Below are 18,021 nucleotides of genomic sequence, written 5' to 3' on the forward strand. Positions count from 1 at the left end.
ACTTCAGGTATACAAAAGCGTATGCAAATGAGGGCACACCATTGTCATGCAAGACCTTTTTATTGTATAACACGTATTTAAAAACGTAAGTTAATGGCACTGCCATTCACTCGTGACTGACTGTAATGAAAAAAACCACCAAAAACAACAATTGGGTACAACAGAGATTGAAATATCTGGATGTAAATTAATATCTCAGTAATTTCTACGATACCATAATCACAATAAAAAAACCATCAGAATATAAATATATACTAACAACTTTCATTTATTCAGGGAATGGACACATTTTAGATTGTAATACACGCAAAAAATATATGTCCAACTGTTTTATCATAGTTACATGCATATGTGACAGGTTAAGCTTCTGTACATGTACATGCAAACAAATATCACAATTACTGTAAAAAAATTCAAGTAACAATGGTATACTATTTCATTGTTTAGTAACATAATTAATTCTATAATACAGAATAGATTTTTCATAAAAATCAAGAATATAATTATGTTTCTGGTATAATTATTTTAAAAAGGGGTAATGGAAAGGGTAATTAAACTAATACCTTCATATATTCACTTAAATTCTGACAGCTCTTTTATGAAAGATGATTAGAGATACATGTATATGAAAGTATAAAATATATATATTTTTTAAATCAGTAAAAAACATGTTTCTACTTAAATAGAGACTACGCTCATTTAAATTCTAAAGGCAAAAAGTTAGAGCATCGTTTGAGTTTAAGAAATGTATACTGTATCACATATTTATACAAATGTAAACAGCTACATATACCGAAAATATCAATAAAACTTTTGCAAGATTAAAAAATATAGGTTCATAAAACTATCAAACCTACCAATATATAGATATATTTTTTGATTTCAACATCCTAATCCATTTACCTTCCGTATTTTATCATTTGAAAAGGAAAGTTGTCGGGGGATTTAGATTTGTCTCCCCTAGGCCTATCCCTTTTTTATCGAATAGGCCTACAAGTGAAAAGTATTTTTCACTCTACTGGAAGAAACTGTTGTTCACCAAAATGCTGTGCTGTTTATCTTCGTACTATATGACCAATTAAACAGTTTTAAGTTATAACATCAAATTTCTTCTTAATTCCATCACTGGAATGTCTCGCTGGTTTTATATAGGCCTAGTCGGAGATCAGTGGTTCATGGACGATTGGGTGCCGTAGATCGTGAGTTCGAGGCCCGGATAGGACACGATTCAATAAATTGTGATGCTTTGTTAAATTGTGTTTCTTTGATATTTAATATTAACTTAACACAATGTATCATACTCAGTATGTGTTGTTGATCCAAAGATTTAATTTGATAATTTCCATAGAGATCATGTCAGCATATCGAACCGACTATCATTTCGTATATATCTAGATGGATGTAGATGTGGCGCAGTGGTAGAAGGAGCAGGTATGTTTGGCTAGGCGATTGGGTGCTGCAGATCGTGAGTTCGAGGCCCTGATAGGGCTCGAGTCAATAAATTGTCATGCTTTGTTAAATTGCGTTTCTTTGATTATATATATACCATACTATGTTTTATTTAGATTGTAGTTAGTGATTTCTGTAGCCGCTGATATGTTTTGGTATTGTCGTTTGTTTCCCGATTTTTCCTGAATTGTTGAAGCTAAGAAACTGTCTTAACTACCGGTTGCATTTAATATCTTTACCAAGGCTAACCTCGATCATAAATTCGCCCAAGCCTTTTATAACAATACGGAAAATTATGAAAACGATATGTCTGCGACAATTTTCAACATTTAGGGTTTGATTTGATTGTTTAGATTTACGTCCTATTAACAGCCAGGGTCATGTAAGGACGTGCCAGGTTTGTTGGTGGAGGAAAGCCGGAGTATCCGGAGAAAAACCACCGGTCAGCGGTCATTACCTGGCAACTGCCCCACATTGGATTCGAACCCGCATCCCAGAGGTGGAGGGCTTGTGGTAATATGTCGGGACATCTTAACCACTCGGCCACCGCGGCCCCAACAGCAACATTTAGGGGAGAATGACTATACTACAAAGTTTATTATTCATCAGAAAATGGCAAAAAAACACGCTTAATAGACAAAAGGACAGAAACATTAAGTGAACGATTATTAAAGCGTTATTTAGTGTGGGGGAAGAAAAGAGAATTATGCGAGGAAAAGTAAACTGCCCCCTATTTATCGTAACGAAAGTGCAGGAGCTTCTCCTTATGTAAGTTATGTGAAACAAATTGACCTAAGTCAGCTTTGTACTTAAGTTTGTTTAAATCGGTGCCATTGGTTTACCTGTTACCTGTTTACTAATATTAGGTACCATTAGCAATTACTGCAGTTTAAGGAGGTGCATCTTGTTCATATCATTCGTTTTTTGTCATCGATAATAGGATAAAGCTTGAAGCCTAAACTTGTAAACCATATAGGGATTGGATTCGTTTTTAGTAACCATGCTTGTATGGAGCAATTCTCTAAGAATATATTTATGGGGCGCGTTAGCAGTGTAAAATATAATATTAGTAACAGCATTATCTTATAATAAACTATATAATGGGATCTGAACGTGAAATGTTAAAACTTATTAATATATTCGGTTAATATGGACTTAATGCTACAGTATAGTCAATAGGAAAGTGCTGAACAGATGAATAAATGTGTATTGGTGCCTTGTTAAATGGTTTGAATTACTAATAATATTTTAACTTATCATAATATTTATATTGTACTGTTTGGACATGTCATGGCTATCATAGAATAAACTGTTGACATAGTCTAAGGAAATGTTCTAAACCAACCAATTCTTATTGGTGGGTAATTTGGTCATTGGACGAAGAAAAGTTCTGTAATTTCATCAGATTGGTTGCATGAACAAAGAGGACCGAAGTGACAATAAAATTAAGATAGTAAAATGTAGTGAATAAGAGGCTTTGCTTATGAGATATATCTCTAGGTTTTTAAATACATTCTAAAAGTACCGCCCTTTATAGAATGAATCATAGCAATGCAGGTGTTCGTCCTCATCCTAGATACTTGTTTTAACGCATACAACTGTAAGCGAAAAAAAGAAGTGATTTAATAACCAGAAAACTTCAATGAAACCAGAGTCATCTTAGACATTTTTCGTCAAATTGAATCTTTAATCTTAATGCAGATCTTACAGAAAAAAGTACAGCTCTGTGAGTAAATCCCGGGAATCAACAGCTTACAAAAGCGTAGTAATGTGTGTCAATGAATGGCCTATCGCTTCCTCAGGTGTAAATACAGATTTATGAATGAGCTATTGGAAACCGAAGGACCGCTTGCCATATGGCATGCGTATGACATCGACTGACCTTTGGGAGGCACCGAAGGGAGATCTTAATATACATTTGTGATTTAACTGAACAGAGTATCATGTTCTAAAGAACAGTTTCACCAAATTAAAAATTTTTAAAGAGGCAATAAGATTTTTTTTTCTGTCATAAGGTATGCGTATTATAAATATGTCGTTGTAAATTAGAGATATATCAAGCATTTGTGGTCTTTGTCATCAACGCGATGAAATATCTACTTTCACAAAGTGATATGGAAATAATGTTTGCTATTGCCTGTATGTTACACTTATATCACTATTATCAAACTACATTTTTTATCATTTTCACATAGAAACCATAACATAGCCTACAGTATAATTGAAGCTATGGTAGAATGAATGACAAATTTAGTACTGTTGTCCAAATTTCATTCCATCTCCATCAATTGACAACTGAAAGCCATTCCAACGTTTATATTTAAGCTTTAATATGCCTTCTTGGGGAATGTATGGTCCCGTTATTTTGCCATGAGTACAGACAAATTGAATAACGCGCGTTAGATAACGCGGGTTTGGGTTTTATTAGTTTAACATCGTATTAAGAGCCAGGGTCATGTAAGGACGTGCCAGGTTTGTTGGTGGAGGAAAAGCGGAACCCGTAGAAAAAACACCGCCAAGCAGTCAGTACCTGGCAACTACCTCACATGGGATTCGAACTCGCGATCCAGAGGTTGGGGGCTTGTGGTAATATGTTGGGACATCTTACCCACTCAGCCACCGCTGAGAACAACGCCATCTGCATGCCCATACGGTAAGGTTACACAGCGGAATGAAAGTAAATGATGTATTCGTTATTTAAACAGGAAAGTGAATTTTGATATATTGCTATCGATGTGAGTGTATATACATTGTAAGAGAGTATTATTTTTTTATTGTACAATGATTGTGATTCATACATCCATTTTATATTGTAATTTGAAGACGGAGAACATATTACTACACTGAAATAAAACTTCACTCAAAGGATTTTCTGGTGATGACAAGAATTTATTTCGATAAATATTTAATAATACTGAAACGACTTTCATATTTTGTTTTCGTTTATCTGATGGAGTTGTGTAAGCGTTACATATGAATGCATTGTACGTTGTCAATCTGTAATGTCAGTTTTGAATACAGCTTAAATTTTCAAGGTTCATGATTTTATTTAGCTACGCCGGATTTATTAACTGATTAAGTGGAAATGAAGACATTTCCTCTGTTACTAAATTGACAACATAGTCTGACTTCAATTGTGATAAAAGATAAAATATCCGTTGTCGAACAAAAGAAGAAAAATTCATTTGGAATGTGAAAACAAAGCTACACTGTATGTGAAAACAATGCAGGTTATACACATGTAAATGTATTTTGAAGTTATACATGTGTCATAATTGGGCGAACTTTTTGACATGTTGGTTTTTCTTCAGTTAATCTATTGAACACTTAAGCTTCATGACTTAAGCTGTGAAAAATTCATTCAAATGGGACATACAAACATGTATGATGCCTTATGAACATTAGTTACAACACAGAATTATGCACTAACACAACTGTTTTTGTGCCTTATCTACATTTAATTGATGATGTTTCGAAGAAAACTTTCCTGCAGAAATTATCTAACAACACCAGTAACAATGTATATTGAGAGAGTATATACCACAACTTGGCTTCAAGGTCTGACCGTATGAACTCATTTCACTGCATTGTAGCTGTAAATATATGAATTATAGTGGTACTGCCAAATCCCATTTTCAGCTTTTATTTATATTTGTAAAACTAAAAGCTATTCATTGTAAGTTTGAACACGATGGACATGGGTATTACATTATCAAGAGAGTTATAGTGAAGTTAACATTGAGCAGGATATAGGTCGAAGTCAGTATTATATTTATACCTTTACTACTAGTGATAACAATTAATTTTGACCTTTATAATTGAACAACATATATATTTTTATTAAAAAGTGTTAGTCTTAATAGTATCTAGACTAGTTCTGACAAGTTCTTATTTCTTCGGACAGTCTTAAGTTGATGTGATGTTCGTTTCAATCTACAAGTGTACTTGAACTGAAAAAACGAAAAACAAATGTATACTATTACATTCCCTGAACGCGAAGCCTAGTTCCTTCTCACAGACTGATTTGTCACACCGAGTATAAATCAAAACAAACAAAAACACGTTTAATATAACCGTAATGTGTTAATAATTTAACAGTCGTCGATGTTTACTTAATGTGGTTTTAATAACATCCATTATAATGAGCACCATATCATTTACGTTACTATCAATGAGTCAATTAGCAGGAGAACAATGGACTTGCACGTATATCAACATCCTAAACAATGTCATGTACCTCAAATATAGCTGTATTTAACGATTGAAGACCGGTTCACGAAGGAAACAATGAACATACGAAATTCTATTGTTTCCTTTTTGTAGTTTTCCAGTGTTGTTACTTCCATCTCTTGTTCTCACAGGTCTTGGAATTCCCACCGGAGTATTTTGTCTCTATCCTATCCCGTTCGTACTAATGCTGATATATTCATCCCGTCACAGAGCTTTCTCCGGTACAATACAGGTTATGATTTTTCCTCCTCAAATATTTATTTCCCTATAGTGATAAAAATGCTTATAAAATATGGGGACGCATTTCGAGTTAGATCAATGCCCGGATGCCAAAGTTTACTGTTGAATATTTTATAGTGAGAAAGGTGCCGTCCCGACCAGTCGCAGATTGCTAACGGAATTTTTACATTTTTTGTGAAGATAGCGCACGTGCCGTTATCATGTTGATATAACATGACATATCGCACCTTTCTACACTTGGCGAGCTCGCGGCTGTCCTGGTGTAAATAATATATCACTAACGAGGATCTGTCTGCTGTCATACCCTGTCATACAGGTACGACATGTGTCCTCACCCCGCTAGGTGTCGCTCTGATCACATCAATTAGTGACAGTCAGCCTGAATACAGCATTAACATTTCATAAGACAAGGGTTGTAGGAACTGTTGACGGGTTTATCATCAGGGAAATCACCTATTAAGGTTTAAACCAATACTGAATCGTCTGAAGCTTAAAATATATCCAATTGCGCGTTACACATGCTACCTGTTAAATATCATAGGAAACGAAATGTTTCCGTTGAATCTCTAAGACAATTGCGAATAAAAAAAACTTCAACAATATTTAGATATCTGACGGTATCTATGTTTGAATAAATACTTCATCAAGATAATGTAACATTTGAATTATACAAATATAGCTATACAAATATACATAAATTACTCTGAAATTCGACAGAGTCCGATATCATGTCTACGTTTTCCTATATTATCTCAAAGTCATGAAGACAAGTATATCGGCTACATGTATATGTTTGGCGACTGTGATTCAAAGTAATAAAGACGAGTTGTCTGTTCCTGACGATGTGAGTGGACAGTAATCCGGTATACCAGAGTATACCCTGATAAAAATACCATCTTTCTATGTGCTGCATGTGTGACCATTTGAATAGCTCAGTCGGTATAATATTCAGCTAGTGTTCGGAGGTCCTAGATGAAATCCTAGTCTGGCCGCTACATCCCCCTCCTGTTACATTATATTAAATTTTACTTCGAAATACTTAATGAAAATTTAGAAACAGTCAGACTATCCCATATGATAACGTTTGGGATAATGTATTCACATATATTCCTTCTTGTGTGAGATAGATAACAACAAGACTTGGTGAAAGTAGCGTATACATATTCTTATTGTACAATATGAAATGCATACTTACGTTCGTGGCTAAAAGGTTTCATATCATTCCATATGTAGAAATATTTGCGACTGCTTATGGAAAAGCGTTTCCAATTTATATTTGTCACGAGGTCTACAGCACCAACGTAAATAACGCAAAATTATATTATATCATACTAAATATATTTTAAATAGCTAGCAAATATTCCTGTACTATAAACCCCGTCCTAGCGACCACCTAAAGTATCAAAACTACTCGCTTCATATAACCACTTTCTGTGTGTCTTCATGGTTATACAGACCGCATTTACTTTGCTTCTTAATGGTCTATATATTGTGTAACCCTAGCAGAAATAATTTTTTAACATTTTGAATATATTAATTGAAACAGTTATACAAATGATTTTTTATTTATCCAATTTATCAAAAAAAAGACAATTGTTATATAGATCAGCATGACTCTGATAAGAACCTGCAGTTTTTATGCTACTTTTAATTTACTGCAATCAAAGATAGCAAGAAAACTATTGTTGTTGAGATGATCGTGTATCAATGACATACATACAAACAGGATTATCAATTACTCTACAATCCTATTCAGCATTATAAATCAGAAGCACACAGATAGGGTACACATATTGCTACAGTTAACATGGCATGAACACAACGTCATTTGTCCTAACACAGCTCTACCTACACCTAAATGTTTCAACTCCAGTTACTTTCATCAGAGTTTCGCAGTTTTAAGGTTTTTCATTTTCTATCTGTGGTACACTTTGTTCTAAAAGTATATAGCAATATTTAATAGAAGAAATACATGTGTCAATGTTTAGAATAATCAATATGACCCACCCTGTGTTCTAGTTTTGTTTAGTAGATTAATTTTGATAAACAAAGGGAATTGCTAATAAATTCATATTGCTTTTTAAAACGATATACTACATGAAATTTCATTTGAAACAAAATAGTTTCCCATGAGAGTTCGACGAATTAAGCTATAAAATTGCAAGGTTACGTGAACATAATTTGCATACAAAATAGAATATAATCTTATGAATATTAATCGTTATACATGTAAAAGCTTAGAACATCAGGTTAAATTTTCTAGCCAAATCAATATGATAATGAATATCTATCCACATATTATTGACATGTAAATTGATCCCATCGGGACTTGTTTCATTTGCTTGATAACATCAACACAGTCTCCAGAAAAATGAAACACCTGATTTGTACCATTTGCATGTTCTTAATTTTACCCATGTTTATTTAAGTATTGCAACCCACATTTCAAAGTTTTAAAGCGCTTGACATCAAGTATCATGTATGAGGGAAAGAGTATTTTAATATAATAAAGTGTATGTCAAAGTTAAGCATTTTTTCTTAACAGCAGTGTTTCATACTGTATTTTAATTTCCATAAATTTACAATACTTCTTATGGTTTCTTTTACACCATACCATAATTTCAAACGATTTAAGCAATTGTTGGGAGGACAAAACTGACGTTTCTCAATTATGCAAGGGCTCGTGTGTTTAAGCCTTGCACTGCATTCAGTTGGCTATTCCGGAGGTATGAATGCTAAATGGACAGCGACAAATTAGTAATAATGAAATTAAAAGTACAATTTTACTTATACTTCATTTGAAAACAATTTTATATTAACATCTCGGGACCTTTTGAATCCATAATGAATAAACAAATTCATTCTCGTCAATGACGGAATAGCCATTTCAACACCCATTCTACGTGATCGCTAGCACGACAATTATGGCGTCACAGTGATAAAGACGTCAAAATAAGCGGATGAGAGTTCATGCACTAATTGACGTCAACTGCGTTTCGTCAGAGTACGTTTGCATTGAAAAGTAATTATACTCAAATAAATCTTGGTCAGTTACGCCATTTCAAATATATTTCAAACTATCATTGCTACCACGTGTTTTTAATTTGATTGTGTTTTATCTATTCTATAGTGATTATTTTATTTTGTAGGAGATATTTGTACTTAATTTCATTCTTTCATTCATTCAGTTCAGAATTTCACGCTGTATTTGTTTTATATTGATAATCTTGATTAGTTTAAGTTTAACTTTGAGTGTGGCTTTTCTAATACAAAAGGGTTGTTCATATCGTTTGCTTTTAGTATTTATATGGAATATCTTAAGGTCACGTAAGTCTGTTGGATACGAATTACTTCAAATGGTAAATATGGGACAAGGAAGTAATTCCAACCGTGCGGGCAAAAAAATTGTCAAATTTTCAAGGCGATCTGCCACTATATCAAGACATACAAAACGAACACGATGACATAAATGGAATATCTTACAAACACAACAATTATTTTTAAGTGTTTGTGTATACTTATTAATGCCCAGACAGGAATTCATCCATTGTTGATCATTTTGTTTCTTTTAACAGGCCCAGGGATGGAGATGGAAACGAGATTGTGTCATAGACTAGTCGGTGAGGGGGTATGTCTCTAGAGTTTGTTGTTCGTTAATAAGTCATCATCTTACACATAAATAGCTTTTGATTGAAAAGTTAGCGAGGGAACGACCTTATTGATCAACTATAAAGTCACTTAGCATAACTTAAAACAAATGAACTAAGCTTCCGTAGAGAGAACATAAATTATTTACAAAAAAACATGTGACAGGTCTCTAGATAAAAAAGGACCACCTCATACAAAAATCGAAAACAGAATATTGATAAGTTTAAGATGTTATCTATATATACAGCGTGTTGTCACTCACTTACAATTTTGTATCGCGATGATATTGATGATTTCTCGCTAATCTTGGTTTTTAGAAATTTAATATTATGTAGGTGATTTTTGAAATAACTTAATTTACACTCCAGGATAAATACTGGCCGAATACAAGTATTCCGAAACATGGTGTTTTTGTTATAATATTTTTACAATATTTAAAAAAAAATTGCCTTCTGTGACTAGAAAATATATATGAAGATCGATATAGGCAAACAGCTGCACGGTACGACCTCATACTTAGACGAATCCAGTATACCTGTACACAGAAAACAGAATGCTATATAGCTAGTAGCTGCCAGGACTTGACATGTTGGATTCTGATTCATCATTCAATTAAAATGGTCACTAAATCCAAAATTGTTTCTACAAGTCTGGTTTTACTGTTATCGTTAACGTTTTTAACGCGAAACACGTCTTCTAAATCATGAAATGGTGTTATCAAGTTTTTGTCTTTGTCCCCCTCTTCAGTAGCACTACTAAGTAATAATATACCCACATCTGTCTTCTAGATTTGATAATTTTTGTCAGTTTTCCCGATGACATTCTTGTGATTACATTTTGTAGCAAAATAAATGTTTTCAGTGTTAAACGCAAAACGCGAAATAATAAAAGTATGATGATTTTATTTAATTATCTTATTTCATTAATAATGGATTTAGTATACATCAAAATGGTTTTCTGTTATTATAAAACATAATAATTTCTACGGTATGGTAATTGATTAGGTTAGAATATGAACTCTACAAAAATGTCTTCATCAATGTGAATCCAAAGAAAACATTAAATATCAAAATAAAAAAAAGATTTGCGTCTAACTAAATCTAAATGACTAAAAAAATAAGTGCATACAATTCTGACGATAAAACAGTCAATCGATAACATTACAAAACACACATCTGTATGATACCAAACTTCAAAATAGTTTTAACAATGTTAAACCTCCATAAGATTCTCATAAAATGTAAGTATATCCTGATTTTATGTTACTGCTCTCTGAACACGGCTTGATATCAATGTTTTTCCCAGTGCTTTCTGTTAAAGGAAAGGATTCTTGTGTCTTTGAGTTTTCCTGACTGCTAGATTCCTTCTGATTATTTTTTGCATTCTTTTCTTCTAGTGCTACGCCTTTCCTAATCATATTGGTTACTGGAAAGTAAAGTCCTAACTTAACGGACTTTCCACAGCCATGTTTGAGGAATCTTCTCTGACTAGCATACGTAGAGCCACACGTGGAGCATTTGTACGGGTTAGCGGAGAGTCTGCATCGCTTGTGTTTGGTCTTCACTAGTGTTAACAAGTTCTCATCATTTTCGGAAATACTATTTTGATTTTCGTCGTTGGATTGACTGTTTGAATCTTCGTCAGTTTCATTGTCCATATACCGCTGTATGTATGACGCAAACGATTCTTTGACGGACCTTTGTCCGTTTGCCTGACCGGCGTCATTTTGGTCCGATGGAAGTATCAAGTCTTCACTTTCAGCATTCGTTTCCATGGAAACGTCATCGTGTAGGTCTTCCTCTTCAATGTCCTCCTGATAAAAATCTGGATTTCTACCTAACGGAGGGAATGTCATGTTAAAATTCATCCAGTTAAAAATGCGACTTTGTTGCATGCTTTGTTCTTTGAATTTAAAGTTTTCTGTCTTTTCCGCACTTTCATACACCTGCCTGTAAACCATCTCTGGCAAAGTGGTTTCTAACCTCCACTTGGTAAGATTGTGCGATATGCTGTCAATGTGAGGTTTTTTCCTGTCAAATGCGTCCTCGTAGACGTTCTGTGTAAAAGCTCCATTCTTGGTCATATCCTTTGCATGCACCTTCTGGTGCCGTTCAAGATTACTCTTGTGACTAGTTGCGTAGGCACAGTGCCGACATCGATAGTCCTTCTGACCACTGTGGACAGTCAGATGTCTTCTTAGTAAAGCTTTCCGACAGAAATTTCTTCCACAGATTTGACACCGATAGCCACCTCTATGATGAAAAGACACATGCTCTCGGAGTGCAGCCTTTGATCTGAAAACTATTCCACAACATTCTAATGTTTTTGAGCATTCTTGATGCATGGTGACAATATGTCGCTTGAGGTTATTTTTCCTGTCCGTAACATAAGTACAGTGTGTGCATCGAAGATTTCTCTTTTCATAATCAACGAAACGAAAATGTTTTGAACTAGATATGCCCGTGAAGTCTTTCTCTGAGTTGTAGAGTTGAGAGGTTTGTCGAATATATCTGCTAATGTCGTAACTATCATGTTCACCGTCTGTGGGGGAAAGCGAAGAAACATCAAGTCCCGAGTTATTGGTTTTTATCTTAAACTCCGTGGTATCCAGCGAATCGTCTGAGGAAGGTGCCTTCGGACTAGTATTTGTTGATTGGTAAATATCATTATACATATTGATGATCTGAAATATATATAAAATTCCATATTAAAACAATAATAATGTATCAAAAATTATAAGAAGTGGAGTAATTGGTATATAATGTATATATGTAAATATATAGATATTTATTTTTGAAATTTTGTTGAAAATGAAATCCCAAATTGAATCATTTTATTTTCAGTTTGAACAGTACCCGGTGCTTATAGTATTTACTACTATTTTTCAAGCTTCTGTTTGCAAACTCGAACTTTTTTTAAAAAGGTGTTCTGGTATTTTGTAACATTTTAATTGCTCTAATTCCAAATAAAATGATGTTGTGATAGATAGTTATATTCTTATATAATGATAGTCGTCGGTAAATTTTAATCTATGTTTTTGTACAAGTCATGTTAAAAAATTAAAATAGGTGCTTGTCTCAAAAACCTATGTTTCTTGTGTATCTAAGTGAACTTGTTAGCTCACTGTTTATTAAAATATTTTATCTAACACGTGCGATGAATTATCATAGATATCATATTATGACCGTGTCTGAATAATTAGTTTCTTGATATAAAATAAAATTATTAAAAAGTATAACAAATATTACTTACTTTTAACTCGCGAGAACACGGTCTGCTCCCTGCAAATATCATCTCTTGTATGATTCTGAAATTCCCATACTAGCGTAAAATACCGATTGCAGCATAACATAATTGGAGAAAACAGTTGGTCACGTGATATTGAAATAACCAATTGACAACCGTTTTGCTTCAACGGTTTGTCGATAATTTCTTGAATACGTTTATCCTTTCATTCATAAAACAGCAGATGAGAGAACGGCGACCGTCCATTGTGAAGGGATCTGAATACCAGTAACCATTGTGAGGGGGAGAAGTAGATTTTTATGAATGAAATCTGTGGGAGAAATTTAAATCGTTAAGGTTTGAATACATGACATCGTAAAATCTACGCTCGAGTAACTACGCCTGTGACGTAGTAAGCGAGACATTTAATCCTACCGAGACCTTCACTTTTGGCCTGAACACAATACATATCCGGTATAGGATCACAACGGCTAATTCAAATATACATAGATGTATATCACACCCTTTATTCATTTTGTGGATGTATTTCGAATGAGCAATATAATTCCCTCTATACAGTTCCCCTCGTAAACGTATTACTGGCAGTTCTTTATAATGCATAATTAGAACATGGCTTATTTTGTCATTTAAATGTTATTTCACTTTAGGAAATAGACTGATTTGCTTTGTGATATCGACGGTATATATGACACGAAAACTACAAGTTAGACATCGCTTTGTCAATTTAATAGATAGAGATGCTCTTTTCAAATCTGTAATTAACATGCATAAACTTTTAAAATAAAATAAAATTCAAAAACGTACTTTTTTACCTTAAAACACAACACAATTATACATCATAATAACACATAATTCATTGTCGCAGATTTGGGTGTTCCAGCCTTTGTGTAAATCTAATAATTTACGTTTCTTTATCCGTCCAATGAGAATTGAGAATTTTTCTTTGATAAGAAATGAGATCTGTTTTCTTTCTTTTTGAAATGAAAATCAAACACAAACCTGAAACATACAAAAAGAATGTAAAATACAATAAATTGTTTCAGCATTTGTTTTTTTGTACAACACTGACAGCTTCTAAATTACTTTTACTCAACCAACAGAGACACAACACATGGTGCACTGTACATGTATAGTACATGAGCCATGGGTACATTTATATTCATTAACATGCTATGATATTCTAGGTGCTACGAAAACATCTATGTTGTCATAAAATTGTAATTATATTTTGCTCTTCATAATCTCTCATTGTAAAATGTTATAATAATTAAAGTCCTTATTTTATCTTTCAAGTATTAATATTTTCAGTTTGTATCAGGAATAATTTATCATGACAGAATCGGTGGCCAAATGTTCCCGAACTACAAAATGTACCCTATATAACCTTAACATTGCTGTTATTTCGATGCATTGATAGACGGCGTTTCCGTGTTCTTCACTTCCCTAACATCAAAGAAATATTCTTCAAACTTTCGCTATGGATTTTTTTGTCAACAACAAAAAGAATATTAATAATGGCGGAAGTAAATACAAGCAATTATTTTCTCTTTAATATTCATAAAAACAAAAAAAGAAAAACAAAGGTCTCGTACCTTTGTCCTGCTGAACTTCCATTTGATGTTTATTTACTAGAATTTTTGGTCCATACTTTCCGTATGCATTTAATTCATAAATGATATATTGTTGATTTAAACTATTTTATTTGCCTTTTGATATTGGATAAATAAAGCGTTTTTATTTGCCTTTTGATATTGGATAAATAAAGCGTTCAGCAAACAAGGAGTGGGACGACTGGTTCGCCCGCATGCTTCAGAGATATAGCACTATAAAAAGGGCAACAGTTCCGCTGTACAAGACGACACAACACGAACATACTGCAGTTTCCCAAAACAAGCACCTCGCACTTCACACACGCTACACACCGCATGCATGGGAGGCCGTCCTTACATGAACCTGACTGTTGATAGGACGTTAAAACAATAAAACAAACAAACAAACAAACAATCGACGGTAAAATCGAGATACCAAAGATATATAAAAATGTTCTTGGGTTTTTGGTTTAACCGGTTTATATTATTTTAGTGGTACGCATGACAGGATTTTCATATTTCCATATGAGCTAAACGTTTTGCTGGTTACTAAGACAAACTGACATATCTTATTTTTGTTATCGATATTCTAATGATTAATATGTTTTATAGGATTTTATCAACTAATTTTAATTAAGTAATTATTTTGATCAAAAGATGATAAGGACCAGCTATTGCATAAGCAATGACAATTTACCTTACATTTACCTATTGCTGTAATATTACGACAAAGATTCTGAAGTATATGTAACTAAGGATGTGGTTCGTTAAAAGCAAACTCATAATACGTTTCACAAAGAAATAGTTCGTATACTTACTGTACTAATATTCCAAACATGCATTAGGACTATTTTCCTTTAGCTAATACCATATGCATTATACTCAACTTTTCAATCAAACTGTATTTATACAGCAACATCAGGAACAAATTCTTATATTTTATTTTCATTTGGACTTTGTTTTATTTCCATTCGAACATATTTATACAAATATATAGTGATAAAATATTAGAATAAAATCAATCATTCTGAAATGTGTTATCATTAATTTTCTTATACGTAAAGATGAAATCCGTCCATGTGTTGCGTTTTGTAGTACTTCTTGCTTTCCTCTGTTACACCATACATAAAATTTACTTAACTATACCATTAAATGCAGTATAACTCGTAATCGGACAAGAACACTATCAAACTATTTATCCCAGCTCTTGCTGATCTTTAATTTTTATATTTTATTATTTATCAAAAGTCGATTAGCTCGGTTAAACGAACCAGTAAATCATTATTGCATACTAAATTTCGCGACTTCAAAGTGCATACTAAATTTCGCGACTTCAAAGTGTATTTAAAATGAAAGGAACTATCTTTAAACTGCGGAAGGTATCAATTCAAGAGATACCCTGATCGTGAAAATAAACCACACGCGAACGTTGGTTCACGGTTTTTTTAATTTCAGACTATTTATAAAATTCGAAAATAAAATCATAGGGTAATTCTGTATAATTGTTCTGTATAATTCGTTTGATTCATTTAATGTTCTGTTCAGATTGAATCATGCCAGGTTTATAACCAAAGTGAAACCGGACTACCCAGAGAAAAAATACCAACAAGCGGTGAAAAATACCTGGCAATTGCCTCACATGCGATTGAAACTCGCAACCCGGGGATTGAGGGTTTGTGGAATACATCGTGACATTTTTCCCATAATCTGTCAACCACTATCCAACATAACAGACCGGAAGTATATATATACCTTAAATAAAATTCTCAGTGATGCATGCTAAATAAGCGGCACTGTAAATAACACCAGTGTACCAGTGGTCGATAGTCATTCTTTGTCTCTATTTTACATCAAATTCTGCACGCAGATATGCCTCATCAAAAATTCACGCTGTAGAAAGGAAAACTGCGGGGCGGTATTTTATGGCGTCGTTTAACTTTTGACATGTGACAACGTTGTTGAAACAATGGAGTTGAGAACATTATATGCGGAAATCAGCTTTAGAAAATTTAATTTTTCATGATATCTGTTCTGTCTGAAATAAAACATCTATAAAACGCATTCTAGTTTTTAGGAAGTATCGACGTCGACCCTGTGTACACAATTTGAATGATATCAACACAAACCGGAGTTCAAATTGCAACGTAAACAATTTTACCGTTATGCATGCATTCTATTATCCCACAATATTGATCAATGCTTGCAATAGATATATTTGAAATTTAGTTGGAGAAAAAGTACTTAGATATATGATAATATCCTATCAGAAGAATGTGGTTATTGCTAAGCTTTGTTAATATAATTAGCGATAATTATGTCTTAAATACGTAGACGATTTTAATAGTGGCTTCACAAAAATCAAACTTGAATATTTTATTTTATCTCCCAAACTACGTTACCAATCATGGAAAGGGCACATGTCAAAATTTATGATACAGAACCGGTATTATCGATTTAGATATAAGGGTACCTAGAATACATGTTTTGAATTAGGCTATCCAGTTCACAACACACATACAATTTACACGCTTGTCGATTGCTTTGTATAGATATCTACAAGTGTATAGTATCTAATTTCTCGTATGTATGTATGATTCAACAAGTATCAACATTTGTAAGGCTTTTTATAACATGTCCAGGCTGTTCAAATCACAAATAATACTAATCACCAGACATGTTTGGAGTGTCAATTTGAGCCCTCTGATGGCCATGACCGATAAGTATTATTTTTGGTTTACCGAAACCCGGGGGTTAGGACATCATGATATGAGATATGATTCAGGTCAGGTCGAAGTCCCCTGTGAGTAAGGGGGGTTAAACAAGAGGGGCAATTTTCAGTTTTTCCAGTTATGTTAGAACCAAATTATATTTTTGAATCATTTTTATGAATTATAATGCATTTATATGTTGAAAATAAAACTTTTTGGAAAATATAACTTAAAGTCAAAAATGGGTCACGGTGACCTGATTTTGAAAAAAAATCAATTATTCACGAATAAAGGTCATCTGGTGCCATAATATACCAGACAAAATGCTATATACATTATATTAAATTGCATTGAGCAATATATTTGCAAAATAAACATGGACAAAGAATATTGTGGATGAGAAAGTATTGGGGAGGGGGAGCAGGGGGAAGAGGTAAGTTTTTTTATCTATTAAACTTTAAACACCAATAAATGTTTTTGCTTATGTTCAACGGCTCATATACTTGCACAAATACTTCGCTATACAATTTCGAAATGCAATAATGATTTTGTAAATGTTTTAAATATGCATTGTATTATATATAAATACATTCTCTCAAATGCGATTCATTACAGAAAATTTATAATTCAGAAATTAAAAAAAAAAAAACCCCCCTACCCTGCTGCTCCTCTCTAATCCCATCTCATCCACAAAATGCTTTGCCTAATTTTTTTAATATGCAAATGTATTGCTTAATGGAATTTAATATGATATATAACTTTTTTCTGGTATAATATGGCACCAGATAAACATTTTTCTTACATCAATGACATTTTACAAAATTAGGTCACCAGAGGGCTTAAATTGACGCTCCTCCTTTTATTAAATATTAGTTTAGTTCTTCAGAATCATTTCCATTCAGACAAAGCGT

General features: G+C 33.2%; 1 protein-coding gene across 1 annotated transcript; it reads right to left on the minus strand.

Moving 5' to 3' along the window:
• Positions 1-10,767: 10,767 nt before the first annotated feature.
• Positions 10,768-12,525, minus strand: LOC138308297 (zinc finger protein 182-like). The gene has a single exon (XM_069249289.1). It carries the CDS (start codon positions 12,239-12,241, stop codon positions 10,799-10,801), a length of 1,443 nt encoding a protein of 480 aa, XP_069105390.1. The 5' UTR covers positions 12,242-12,525; the 3' UTR covers positions 10,768-10,798.
• Positions 12,526-18,021: the final 5,496 nt, after the last annotated feature.

This window comes from Argopecten irradians, chromosome 14 (genome assembly GCF_041381155.1).
Source record: "Argopecten irradians isolate NY chromosome 14, Ai_NY, whole genome shotgun sequence".
NCBI lineage: Eukaryota > Metazoa > Mollusca > Bivalvia > Pectinida > Pectinidae > Argopecten > Argopecten irradians.

What these genes read in the sequence shown, in the direction of transcription:
- LOC138308297 (XM_069249289.1), bottom strand. Translation starts at nt 12,241, where the DNA reads ATGTATAATGATATTTACCAATCAACAAATACTAGTCCGAAGGCACCT.